Source organism: Cnephaeus nilssonii, assembly GCF_951640355.1.
Source record: "Cnephaeus nilssonii genome assembly, chromosome: 24".
Taxonomy (NCBI): domain Eukaryota; kingdom Metazoa; phylum Chordata; class Mammalia; order Chiroptera; family Vespertilionidae; genus Cnephaeus; species Cnephaeus nilssonii.
In genome coordinates this window covers 7,096,555-7,109,843 of record NC_137095.1, presented here as the reverse complement: position 1 = coordinate 7,109,843, position 13,289 = coordinate 7,096,555, and the positions used below count along the sequence as shown (strand labels likewise).

Sequence of the window (13,289 nt, the reverse complement as noted above, 5' to 3'; positions counted from 1 at the left end):
CTATGATAGCTAACAAAGTACAATAGTTCTACAATAATAATGATGATGATGATGTTGAAAATTGCAAGTGCCTGCTTTGTGAAAGCCGGAGTTATAAACATTGTATAAATAGTAATTCATTTTAGTGGATAGTATTACTGAACACTGGGCACTTGGCTTCCTTTCCCTAATCTCCCCGACCCTGGTGACACTAATGGAAGGTAGGCCATGTCTGTCTACACTAATAAAAGAAAGATGCAAATTGACCATACCTTCGTGACGCCCACAGCCAATCAGGAGTGAGTATGCAAATTAATCCTACTAAGATGGCGGGTTAATTTGCATACGCAGGTGCCGAGTGGGTGGAGTGATGACGCAGGCGTTCCACACCGCCCCAGCTGCTCTGGGCCTCTGGACAGCGTGGGAAGGCGGAAAGTGGCTCCAGGCCAGAGCAAAGGTAGAAAGGCGGTTCTGGGCTGGAGCGAAGGCGGTGCCGGCAGCCAGGGGAAGGAAGGCCCATTCTTGCACAAATCTTCATGCATCGGGCCTCTAGTAAAGAAGTAATTTACTTTGATGATGGTGGATAAAGTTCTGAACCATGAGCTGCCCTTATCAAAGAATGGTAGTGGTAACCCAACAAAAAATGGTACCTCTATTTACCTATTCTCTTTTGCCATCTTAATGTGCAATAATAAAGAGTTTTTTCATTTTATTAGATGAAGAAGTTGAGAGACAGGCTAGGCAGCCATCTTAGTCTTATCCTCTCCCCTCAACCCCACCCCCACTCCCAACCTCTCCTATAATAATTAATACAGGACAAATGGGTTTTTCAGATTTAAGTCTTTTCATTTTTTGCTTGTAAGATAGTCACTTTTTCTCTTCCCTTCAGAATGTTGCCATTTTATTTAACGTGTTCCCCAAGCCTCCTTTTCTCAGCTCAGATCTTGTACTGGAGCAGAGTAAAAGCTTGCCTAAAGCCATGCTACATGACCAGTAAGAGGCAGTGGCTTAAGAAAGGGGTTCCCCTAAATCAGCTGCCAAGAGCACGAAGGCCAGTCCTGCTGGCCAGCACCCACCACCCCAGGCCTTGGAAAGCTACATTTCCAAAACTGCACACTCCCATTCCACCACAACAAAGCTTTCTTGGAGCACACAGCACAGCACCCTCTTCCCCAGTCCCTAGAAAAACAGCACTACCAGGCCGGCAGCTCCTTCCCTAATGTGCCTCCCGCAACCCTGGGCCAGGGTGCCTCAGACCCCTGGTCCCCTCTGGGTACCGAGTGCTCTGGTTTGGAAGCGGGAAGTCAGGCGAAGGGAGGCTGAACCCTGGGCAATTTTCAAAAGCCTGGGAGAGTCCAGACCAGGGGTCCTCAAACTACGGCCCGCGGGCCACATGCGGCCCGCCGAGGACATTTATCCGGCCCGCCGGGTGTTTTTGCCGCCGCTGCCTGTCCTGCTTAGCAGCCGACTTAGCAGTGTGCATAGGAATTTGTTCATAGTTTTTTTAAAACTATAGTCCGGCCCTCTAACCGTCTGAGGGACTGTGAACTGGCCCCCTGTTTAAGAAGTTCGAGGACCCCTGGTCCAGACAGCTGGTAAGCTGAACCTCGCCCACTCAGCACCCCAGTCCTGTAACCACAGGCAGGCCGGCCACTTGAAGGGGCTGCAAGAGTCAGTGCTCCCTGCATCCCGGCAGCTGGGAATGAAAGGCAACCCCCAGCCCTCTGGCAACGCTGTCCCTCCTGAGTTAGACATACACACCCTGGGATTTCTGTTTCCTGCATGGGGAGAGGGAGAAATGAGGATGGGAAGGGGGGACGGTGGGGGAGTAGGGTGTGGCGATTCGTGGAGGGAATGGGGTAAGGGCCGGTTAAAGTCACCTCTCTGCCCGGGACAGAGCCGGGTTTAGGGGCAGCGGGCCTGCCCATCGCTTTGTCGTCAGCATCCAGGTCACTGGCGTGCACGCTGTGTGCAAACACACCCCTTGAAATCCTCACAACCGGCCAAGAGGCCCTTAACAGCCCAACCCCTTGGCAGAAGAAATTTGTACGGAGGAACTCCGGTGCCAGGTGCTACAGTTTGCCTCTGAGGACCATTTTAAAAGCCAGAATAATAATGATCATTCAATAAAAGAATTTCTTCCAAGTCTTTGGGAAAATGAAATTCAGGTTTTTGACCAATCCGCTAACATTTATAGTCGCCTGTGGCGAAGTGGGGTGTGTGGGGGCTGGGGGAGAATTGGTGCTCAGGGTGGGGAGTGCAAGGAAGATGCAGAGGTGCACTGCCAGGAGGGGGCAGTCTTGGGACCTGGGTCCCTGATGCCATTTGCGGGGCCTGTGGATGCAGTTGCCATGACAACAGGCAGCGCCCAGGTGGGGTTCAAGCCCAATTCCCAGGGCACCGCTTCCCCAGCCCCTGTACCCAGCCCCCAGGCATACTCCCCTGCCTGTGGTGTCAGCCTCACCCCTTTTGGCGTCACTGCTTTGTTCTTTCCTTCCTCCTGGTCCCCAAACTACTGGGGCCGGCCAGTGGCAGCAGCTCTTGGGAATCGGGCGGCATGGCCATGGCTGGTGGTCCCCGGGCTTGGTGACGGCAGCTGGGGGGGTGGAGGTGTGGTGGCTGGACCGGCTGGTGCTCCCTGCTGCTGTCCCCTCCCCTCCGCCCCCCAGACTCAGGGCTTGGGAGGCTGCGGTGTATGTGCTGCCACCCCAACTCCAGCCAAGCTGCTGCCCACTGTGCTCCCCGCTTCAGCTCCTCCTATTGGGGGCCGATTGGGCCAGGCCGGTGGGGGGGAGTGGTGAGGGACTGGGGGTGGGGTGGGGGGTAATTGGGGCCTGGGTCAGGCTTGTTAGCTGCCGCAGTGCGCGTCATAGCCACCAGTCGTTCTGGTCGTTCCGCCGTAAAGGTTGCTGGGCTTCTCTATATATATAGTGTCTAGCCTTGTGCGCCAGATCCATCTCGTCTCCTTGCTGTTAGAGTTTGGGCAGGGGATACCCACACTTTGCAGCACCAGTTATAGTCTCTGGCCGTTTCTACATGAAACTCGTCTCACCCATGATGTGGTTTTACTATTGCAGTGACTTTCTACCTGTCTTAGAGCCGTGGGTCTCCCCGGTGACGCCTTGGGTGTTAGCACTGTGGGGAGTAAGGAAGCGAGTCGAGTCAATAGACCTCCAAGCCTTTTGTCCTCTTCTAGAGCTTTGCTGCCTGTACTGTAGCTGGTAGCCACATGTGGCTGTTTAACACTTGAAATGTGGCTAATCGGGTTTAAAAATAAATGTATCATAAAAATAAAAGCCATGTTGGAAACAACACAGCAAAGATGCTGAACATGGCATGTGATGTAGAGGGCAGGACAGAGAAAGGTGAGCAAAGAAAGGACAATGACCGGAACAGAAGTCAAAGAAATATCAGCACATCACGGAGTCCTTAGGAACCAAAGAAATGGAACAGACAAAAATGTAAAGATACAATTAAGAAAATGCTGAAGAAATAAGAAATGTACAGAATGAAAGGCACAGCGTCCCAGGTGAAACTCTGACAAAGAATGATCAACAATGAGACACAACTTAGTCAAGTTCTCTGATCCTATACAAGAAAAGGCTAATATGCAAATCGACCGAACAGCAGAACGACCGTCACTATGGTGCACACTGACCACCAGGGGACAGACGCTCAATGCAGGAGCTGCCCCCTGGTGGTCAGTGCACTCCCAAAGGGGGAGCGCCGCTCAGCCGGAAGCTGGGCTGATGGCTGGTGAGCGCAGCGGCGGTGGTGAGAGCCTCTCCCGCCTCTGCAAGCAGCGCTAAGCAGTCAGTTGGACGTCCCCTGAGGGCTCCTGGACTGCAAAAGGGCACAGGCTGGGCTGAGGGGCCTCCCCTCCCCCTGCTTTGAGTGCACGAATGTCGTGCACTGGGCCTCGAGTTAAAAAATAAAAGCATGTGACCACCTAGACAAAAAGTTGAAGTCCTAGGGAAGGAGAGGAGAGAAATGCATACTTATGTGTTCCCAATAGGACTAAATTGCTACAGTATTTTATAAAATGAGGCAGCATTTATTAAAATTAAAAATATCAGTCCTTTTAACCCAACAATTTTACTTCTGAGACTACCCCACAGAACACAAAAAAGCACCAAAGGATATATGGACAAAAGCAATGTAGCATTGTTAGTAGGGGCAAAAAAACTGGAAACCACCTGTCTACCTATAGGAGAATAATTACATTGTCAGTGGTAAATACATACTGTAGAATGTTACATTATTAAAATTAAAGCACTAGTTTTTAACCTATAATTACTGACCTGTTTGTTATATTCTGTTGTGTAAACAAAGAATGATACTTGTATGTGTATTTGTATGTATTTTTATATGTAATCTCACTTTAGTAAAAAAAGGAAAATGTTTATGTATATCAAATTTAGATATAAAGTCAAACCTCAGTTCTCGAATGTCCCTATCTTGAACAATTTGCTTCTCAGCCCTTTCATGCTGATTAACTGTATGATCAGTCAGGCGACAAAGGAGTGACAGTGTGAGTCAGTTTACCGTCAAACCTCATTTTATGTCCTTTTTGTTTATAAAGTGTTTATAGATTAATCAGTACATTAGACATGTACTGTATATGAGAAAGGTTAAAACAGGGAAACATTTGGGGGTCTGGACTGGATTAATTCAATTTACATTATTTCTAATGGGAAAAAAGGATTCGGTTTTTGAACAGTCGAGAACCGAGGTTCTGTATCTTGTGGGCATGGAGAGAGACACATACACAGCAGACCCTAATCACTGGTTGGGTGCAGATTATTCCTGTTTGTATTTCACTTTATAATATTTATATACACACAAAACCCATATAGAGGAGGAACTTTTAAAGTGAGAAAAAACACCCAGGAAAGAAAAGATTTGGCCTTTAGCAATTAGAGCAGCTTTACTTCCTTCAGGCAAAGACACGGAGCTCCTTTCGGGAGTTAAGAGGCACTGGCCTTGGAAAAAACCACCATGAGATCATCTGTCCTGCCCTGGAGCTGGCGAAGTCACTGGAACCCAGAGAACCTCTAACTGGTGAGTAACACATTGGGGCTCCCTCTGCCCCTTAGGGACAGGGACAAACACACCCACTGAATTAGCCCAGAGATACCCCACGCTACTCCTGAAGCACAAAGTGAGCATTGGGCATCGATTGGGGGCTCCACTTAGAGGTTCTTTATGTAAGTGCTTGCACGTCATCCTGCAAGGGGGCAGTCAAGTCACGTTACTTTTGTTTGTTTTAAATATATCTTTATTGATTGCAGAGAGGAAGGGAGAGAGATAGTTAGAAACATGGATGAGAAACATCGATCAGCTGCCTCCTGCACACCCCCTACTGGGGATGTGCCCGCAACCAACATGCCCTTGACCGGAATTGAACCTGAGACCCTTCAGTCCGCAGGCTGACGCTCTATCCTCTGAGCCAAACCGGCCAGGGCCAAGTCACGCTACTTTTGATGGGAGATTTGTTAACCTGCTCCTCCCATACCATCCGGTAAATGTTAAATCTGAGGGGTATTAGCCACAGCTCATCTCCACTTTTGCAATCTGACAGCATCTGTAGCTCCTCATTCATATGCTAATTAAGATTTTAATTCATGTAAGGAAAACAACTCTAAGTCTGCCTACATCATCTGTCAGTTATTCTACATCCTTTATATGAACACTACGCTTTACATTTTACCAAATATTTTCCTCTCATTGATTCAACAAATGTTTATGCAGCATCAGTTATGTGCCACTGGTTTAATGATCACCAAGTTCTAGTTTCTATTATGAAGCTCTTGTGTTTGGTCATTTATTTTTATGATAACTGAGAGTGGCAGGGAAGGTGTTATCCCCATTTTTACAGGTGAACAAGAAAGCTCAGAGTTTAAGTGATTTTCTCAAGGTCCCATACCTTGAAAGGACAGGACTAGAAGCCAGAACTTTTTTTTTTTCTTCTTTATATATTTTATTGATTTTTTACAGAGAGGAAGGGAGAGGGATAGAGTTAGAAACATCGATGAGAGAGAAACATCAATCAGCTGCCTCCTGCACACCCCCTAATGGGGATGTGCCTGCAACCAAGGTACATGCCCTTGACCAGAATCGAACCTGGGACCCTTCAGTCATCAGGCTGACGCTCTATCCACCGAGCCAAATCAGCTAGGGCAAAGCCAGAACTTATGCTTAATGCTGTATGTTGCTACAACACTCTATTTGAGATTAATTCCATTTGACACTTTTAATTCTCTTAAGTTATCACTACTTTTTAAAATATATATATATTATTGATTTTTACAGAGAGGATGGGAGAGGAATAGAGAAATAGAAACATGGATGAGAGAGAAACATTGATCAGCTGCCACCTGCACACCCCGCACTGGGGATGTGCCCGCAACCAAGGTACATGCCCCTGACCGGAATCGAACCTGGGACCCTTGAGTTCGCAGGCCTATGCTCTATCCACTGAGCCAAACCAGCTAGGGCATCATTACTTTTTTTGATGTTATTTTGTATCTATGCAGGAAGCAGAAACCATGTCTTTTATTTCTTCCTGGGTTTGAGCACATAGTGGGCAGTCTGACAGTGACTGCTGTTGATAAAAGAAAAAGAAAAAAACAGCCAGCACATAACGTCAATAACTCATGCAGAATGCAGAAATAACTCAGCGGGAAGATTCTTACTGTATTTTCAAGCAGGGCTGGTAGTCAGGTCATATGTACCCTACTATATCAGTGTTAAAATACTTAAATATTGTTGGAAAATCACCTTTTTTCTGAACTGCCTGAGAGGCGCCCCTCCCTCCAGCCCTGCCGTGCACCCTTAGATCTCCCTAATTAGTGTCCAAAGCAGAAACAGCAGGCCTCCAGGACCCTGCTCTAACTGTGCTCAGCTCCTGTTCCAGTTGGGACTGCCTGGGCTGTATCCGCTGATAAATAGTTTGAATAACCCATCTGCTTCTAGAGAACATCCCGGGTGTAGTCATGCCATTGTTAACTCCGGCTAAATAGGTGTAGTCCAAGACCGTCCTTCATGGAACAGCACTGGCTGCTGCCTACCGATGTGCTGAGGGGCCAGAGGAAACGGCTTCTCTTTACTGACACTGAGTGTGGAGACTTGGCTCATTAGAGCCTTTCCCAAAAATGAGTGACCCGAGAGGATGGCTCTTCAGGAACCGGGGAGACGGGGAGACTTGGGCCGAGCATGGAGCAGTACCCGGACAGGTCAACCCCAAGGGCCTCGAGTGGAGTGCTTAGGGAGGAGGTGGATTTAGGACGTTGCCTTTTAATTCCTTGACCTATGATGAAACTTGTACTTTTAATATTATTTTTAAACCAAATAAATGTTTTCAGTGGACATGAAGGGCAGAGGAATAAAAAAAGACAAAAGCCCATCTTACCACATTAATGAGTAGGCTAACGGCCAAAACCGAGAGAGAAATGGATTAATATTCTAAGCATTTTATTTAAATAAAACCATGTAACGGCCATTACAGTTATTTGAAATATAATCATCACCCTGAAAGGATGTGACAGCATCACAGTGTTTAGAGAAGAGAATGCAGAAAGGTGCACATTTGAAAGTGATTATAACATTGTAAAATCAACCCACGTTTAGAACCATAAAAGTAAGTAAAGTAATGCAACCTTATTTACATGATTGAAGAGGAAGGGGAATATTGAGAGTTTTTGTCACACTTTTATATAATGTATGCATTTTTACCTACTACGTTTAGAGTTTGTATAAAATGATTGTGCCCTAATCCAACCCTAGATCATTAGATCAAGACACTAAAACTAAGAATGATTCCTTCCTCATTTTACAGGGTTTTTTTTAAAAAAATATTTCTTTTATTGATTTCAGAGAGGAAGGGAGAGGGAGAGATAGAAACATTAATGATGAAAGAGAATCATTGATCGGCTGCCCCCCAAACGCCTCCCACTGGGGAATCAAGCCCACAACCCGGGCATGTGCCCTTGGCCAGAATCGAACTTGGGACCCTTGAATCTGCAGGCTGATGCTCTATCCACTGAGCCAAACTGACTAGGGCTACAGTTTTATTCTTGATATTCCTCTAAAAAGACCAAGTCCTGGCAGGCGTTGCTCAATGATTAGAGACTGGCCTGCACACACAGGGTCGCTGGTTTGATTCCCAGTCAAGGGCACACACCTGGGTTGCAAGTCCCTCCTCCTTCCCTACCACTCTCTAGAATCAATGGAAAAAAATATCCGTACTCCTCAGATGAAGATTAAAAATAAAAAATAATAAAAAGAGACCAAAGCGATTATGGAGCTGACTCATACCTAAAGAGTAATTAGAAAGTACCATATCACATAACAAGAGCCAAAAAAGAAATATAACTACAAGTGCTTTACCTTCCAACTTCTGAAGTTAATGTACAATACATTACAACTAAGTATAGTTGTGCATTCACTAGTTGATTTTTACCAGCCTCTCAAAATTTTAGGACTGAGCACATCCAAGTACATGGATACCTCCTTATGTTACAAAGTAAAAGCAAGCATTTTCTATTTTAAAATTCCTATTTTATTTCTGTGTAAAACAAAGAACTCCTGGAGGTCAAACAAGGAAAAGATATACCAAGTTCAAGGTACTTTTAAGTCATGAAACGAAGAGTCTGAGGTAGAAGTCAAGCAATATAATCCACAACTTTTTTAGGGAAGTGTTTATTCCCAGCAACCATCACATCACTCCAGAAAGATCTTATTTTTTTAAAAAAATGTCTCAAGTTCCCAAAAAATTATTTTCTAAAGTCAGATGCAAAATGATGACCAACAGAAAATACACACAAATGTTTGTCTTGTTAACAAAGTAAACAGTTTTAGTAAAAGCTGCTGACATTTCTATCAGTAGTAACCATAGGGAGGCCGTTGGTTGTAGCCATAATTTCCATACTGGTGAGGGTGGTAAGGTTCTTGTCTGTGCTGCTGGTAATTGTTACCCCAGGGTCGTCCATGCCATTGATTGGATCGATTGTCACTTGGCCACCCCCGTCTGCTGTCCCTACCTCTAAACTGTCTGTTATCTTGCAACCTACAACAACAACAACAACAAAATTACACTTTACTTTTAAGAAAACACATGACAAATCTGTCCTGTTGCATTTGACTTCTCAATCGAATACTTAATTAACAAGAGAATAAAAAACATTTTTCTCTATAGTATGTTATAGCACCAGTTATTCAAAACATTCTTAAGATTTAAATCATTCTCCCAGTTACACTGGACATGTTTTGCAGAGAAACAGGCAGACTACAACCCGAAACCCCAAACAATAGGCTAGTTTTCAATCAAACTAAAAACTATTCAATTGTTTAAAAAACACAGTATGGTAATTTATTCCTTTTATCTATTTTGAATTATTAAGTAAAGTAACTTCCACTGTATAAACTTTCTAAAATAAAACCAGAAACATTACCTTTTTATGGAGTTGTACACAAAGTTTTGTATAAGACTCTAGGTTTCTAAAGTGTATTTGCAAATAAAATATTAGTCCACAGAAGGAATGTTTTTAAAAAAACATTAACACACATAGGCACACACAATTGAACACTAAGGAAAAAATACATGGGCTGATAAAATATTAAAGCAAATATTTACCAGTCACTTAATTAGTGCCAGGCACTACTGAGCATTGACCTATGAACCAGAAGGTCACGGTTCAATTCCAGGTCAGGGCATATGCCCAGGTTGCGGGCTCCATCCCTAGTGTGGGGCTTGCAGGAGGCAGCCGATCAATGATTTTCTTTCTATCACTGATATTTCTCTCTCCCTCCCTCTCTGCAATCAATAAAAGTATATATATAAAAAAACAAAACAAAAAACAACCACTGGTCCCTGTCCTCAGTGGTCTTCTGGACTAGCAGATTAAAGCTATTCTCTTCCAGATCAGCCACCTACAATTTATTCTTCTGAAGTGATACATACCAATTGCCTCTATTTCTTTGGCTCCCACCAGCTCTGCTATTCCAATCCTCGACAATTGGAGGGGTCGCTGGAGGGCGTTTCAGGTATTCCTGGTATTCTTTGTCGTCTTCTGTGAATCTACTGGCAAACATCTCTTCAAAATTTGGAACAGCTTCAGAAGTATCAGTCATTCTGAAATTCTGTACAGTTTTTAATATGTTTCCATTAGAATTTTTTTTAAAGTAACACTATGTTACCAGTGAAAAGCCAAGAAGTAAACAATTTCAGACAGGGTATTCTAGACATTCAATTGAGTACTTCTTGATTATTATAATACAGGTACTGTGCTAACCAGAATCATGGGATACAAAGATGAACAATATATCATGGACTCTGCCCCCAAAGGGCTCTTAGTCTAGTAGAAGAAACAGATCCGGTGTAAACATAAAGGGAGAAGTGAATATGAAGAGATGAAACTGGAAAAGTAGAGAGTGGTTAAATTGTGAAAAACGTCGTATTCCAGACAACTTGCACTTTCTCTGGCAAGCAATGGGGAATCATAGGTAGTTTAAGCAGGGAAGTCTCAAGAGCAAATTTACTATTTAGATCACTTTTCTAACAGGGTAGAGATAGACTAGCGAGATTAGACTAAGCGCAGATTGCTGCAATAATTTGACATCCTGAGGGCTTAATCTGAGGCAGGAACTCTGAGAGTAGTTTTATTTATTTATTTTATTTTTTAATATATTTTATTGATTTTTCACAGAGAGGAAGAGAGAGGGATAGAGAGCCAGAAACATCGATGAGAGAGAAACATCGATCAGCCGCCTCCTGCACACCCGCCACTGGGGATGCGCCCGCAACCAAGGCACATGCCCCTGACCGGAATCGAACCTGGGACCCTTGAGTCCGCAGGCCGACGCTCTATCGACTGAGCCAAACCGGTTAGGCCATCTCTCTCTTTTTTTTAATTTTTAAAAAATATATTTTATTGACTTTTTACAGAGAGGAAGGGAGAGGGAGAGAGAGTCAGAAACATCGATGAGAGAGAAACATCGATCAGCTGCCTCCTGCACACTCCCTACTGGGTATGTGCCCACAACCAAGGTACATGCCCTTGACCAGAATCGAACCTGGGACCTTTGAGTCCGCAGGCCGACACTCCATCCACTGAGCCAAACTGGCTAGGGCCAAAATCTCCCTCTTATCTGACATCCCCAAACTTATTTTTCATCCTGTATTTTAATTTATATGACAAAGTCATTGACAAAGAGATGTGGTATTGGAAAATGGCTGCTTCATTCGTCTTTTCTTTCCCCCAAATCCCTCAAAACATGCAAATATTTATAATACTACCTTCATCCCAACAAAATGAGAATGAAATTATTGCCTGGATGCAAGAAACACATAGATGTTTTACCTTTCAGGCTGCTGCTCTCTTAGTATGCCTTTTAAACACCAGACTTTCCATGTGTCTGGGATAGGCAAACTGCTGTCAAAATCTCAAATCCAAGGTGTGATTTAAAATAAATTCTGCTAATTAAAATTCATGTCCGAGTTTCTATAGGGATCACAGAAATCATCAGAAAGATGGCCCGTGCCGAAACCGGTTTGGCTCAGTGGATAGAGCGTCAGCCTGCGGACTGAAAGGTCCCAGGTTCGATTCCGGTCAAGGGCATGTACCTTGGTTGCGGGCACATCCCCAGTGGGGGTTGTGCAAGAGGCAGCTGATCGATGTTTCTCTATCATCGATGTTTCTAACTGTCTATCCCTCTCTCTTCCTCTCTGTAAAAAACCAATAAAATATATTTAAAAAAAAAAAAAAAAAAAGAAAGATGGCCCGTACCTAACCAGATGGGCAGTAAAAATCAGAAGGTAAGGCAAATGTGCTATTCTATCTTTATGTTCTCCCACAAGTAAATATATTTAACATTACTCATGAGAATGAAATTTAAATAGGACGTTATTTACCAATGTTACCGCAAGAAATTTAATTAAGATAAAAAATAAATATAATTTTAATTGATCCAAGCTTTACTTATCTCCGGGATTTGAGGCTGTACTGTTTAATGTTTAGGTTGTCTAGATCTGTGGGAGAGAAAACAAAACAAAACGTGACTCCCTCAAGAAAATCCTCAAAAGGGCCCTAGCCGGTGTGGCTCAGTGGATAGAGCGTCAGCCTGCGGACTGAAGGGTCCCAGATTCGATTCCGGTCAAGGGCATGTACCTTGGTTGCGGGCACATCCCCAGTGGGGGGTGTGCAGGAGGCGGCTGATTGATGTTTCTCTCTCATCAGTGTTTCTCACTCTCTATCCCTCTCCCTTCCTCTCTGTGAAAAAAATCAATAAAATATGTTTAAAAAAAAAAAAAGAAAGAAAACCCTCAAAAGGGGTGGGTGGTGCGTAGGGACCATAAGGGCTTCAGTTAATCCAGGGGTTGGATTAAAAGTGCTGTAAAGTCTTCCAACGCTAATTCGAGAGTGCGCGAAAGTGCCAGCGAAGCCCTGGCCGGTTTAGCTCAGTGGGTAGAGCGCTGGCCTGCGGACCAAAGGGTCCCGGGCTCAGTTCGATTCCGGTCAAGGGCGCGTACCTTGGCTGCAGGCTCTTCTCCGTCTTTCCCTCTCTCTTCCACTCTCTCTCTCTCAAAGCCAATGGGAAAATATCCTCCGGTGAGGATGAGCAAAACCAACCAAGTGCCATGATACAAAGGCGCGTCCTCTGGGCCTTCAAAGCCAATACGCTAGCTCCATCCTGAGTAACAACTTTACCGCCTAAGTTCTTGTCCGTTGAAATAAAAGGGCACTGCCTTTCAGATCTGTACCCCAACATTAGTTTATTTACCACCAATAAAACCACGCCGAGCTCTTCGGGCTGCAGGCGAATACCTGGGAAAGGACGCACCAGAATGGGGTTTCGCCGCCCCAGGAGGTGAGACAGGGGAAGCTAAGGACTGGAAACCACCGCGATTTTCACTCCCCCGCCAAGCCCATCAGAGCCGGTCTCCCAAGGGCGCACCTTGGACGTCCAGGCGCGGAGGCAACTACAGACCGAGAAGGGTAAGGGGCTTCCCATCTCGCGAAAGCGCCCGGACCTGGCACCGCAGACCGGGGCCACCTCGGCTCGACTGCCTCCCTCCTTCCCGGCGCCCAATCCCGCAACTCACCCGCCCCGCGCGATGTCTCCTCAGCTCGGGCTGAGCTCGGCGGGCGAAACGCGCAGGAAACCCACCTCCGGCCCCCCAACGCGTCAGTGCGGCTCCATACTCACCTTACCTCCCCGAGGTAACGGAGCCCCTCCGGTCAGACAGAATCCCACAGCCCCCTGACTTCCGCTTCCGGCGAGCTCCGCGCAGGCGCGCCTGCCAAGTCTCG

The 13,289-nt window shown here is 45.4% G+C and overlaps 1 protein-coding gene across 2 annotated transcripts; it reads right to left on the bottom strand.

The window, feature by feature from the left end:
- Positions 1–5,376: 5,376 nt before the first annotated feature.
- On the bottom strand, positions 5,377–13,250 carry RAMAC (RNA guanine-7 methyltransferase activating subunit). Of its 2 annotated transcripts, none has more exons than XM_079764183.1 (3): positions 13,186–13,250; positions 9,941–10,119; positions 5,377–9,046 (listed from the first exon to the last, which is right to left on the bottom strand). In XM_079764183.1, exons 2-3 carry the CDS (start codon positions 10,108–10,110, stop codon positions 8,860–8,862), a joined length of 357 nt encoding a protein of 118 aa, XP_079620309.1. In that variant the 5' UTR covers positions 10,111–10,119; positions 13,186–13,250; the 3' UTR covers positions 5,377–8,859. The 2 variants fall into 2 exon arrangements, with proteins under 2 accessions (XP_079620309.1, XP_079620308.1); XM_079764182.1 differs by having other exon boundaries at positions 13,082–13,227.
- Between the last annotated feature and the right edge of the window lie 39 nt (positions 13,251–13,289).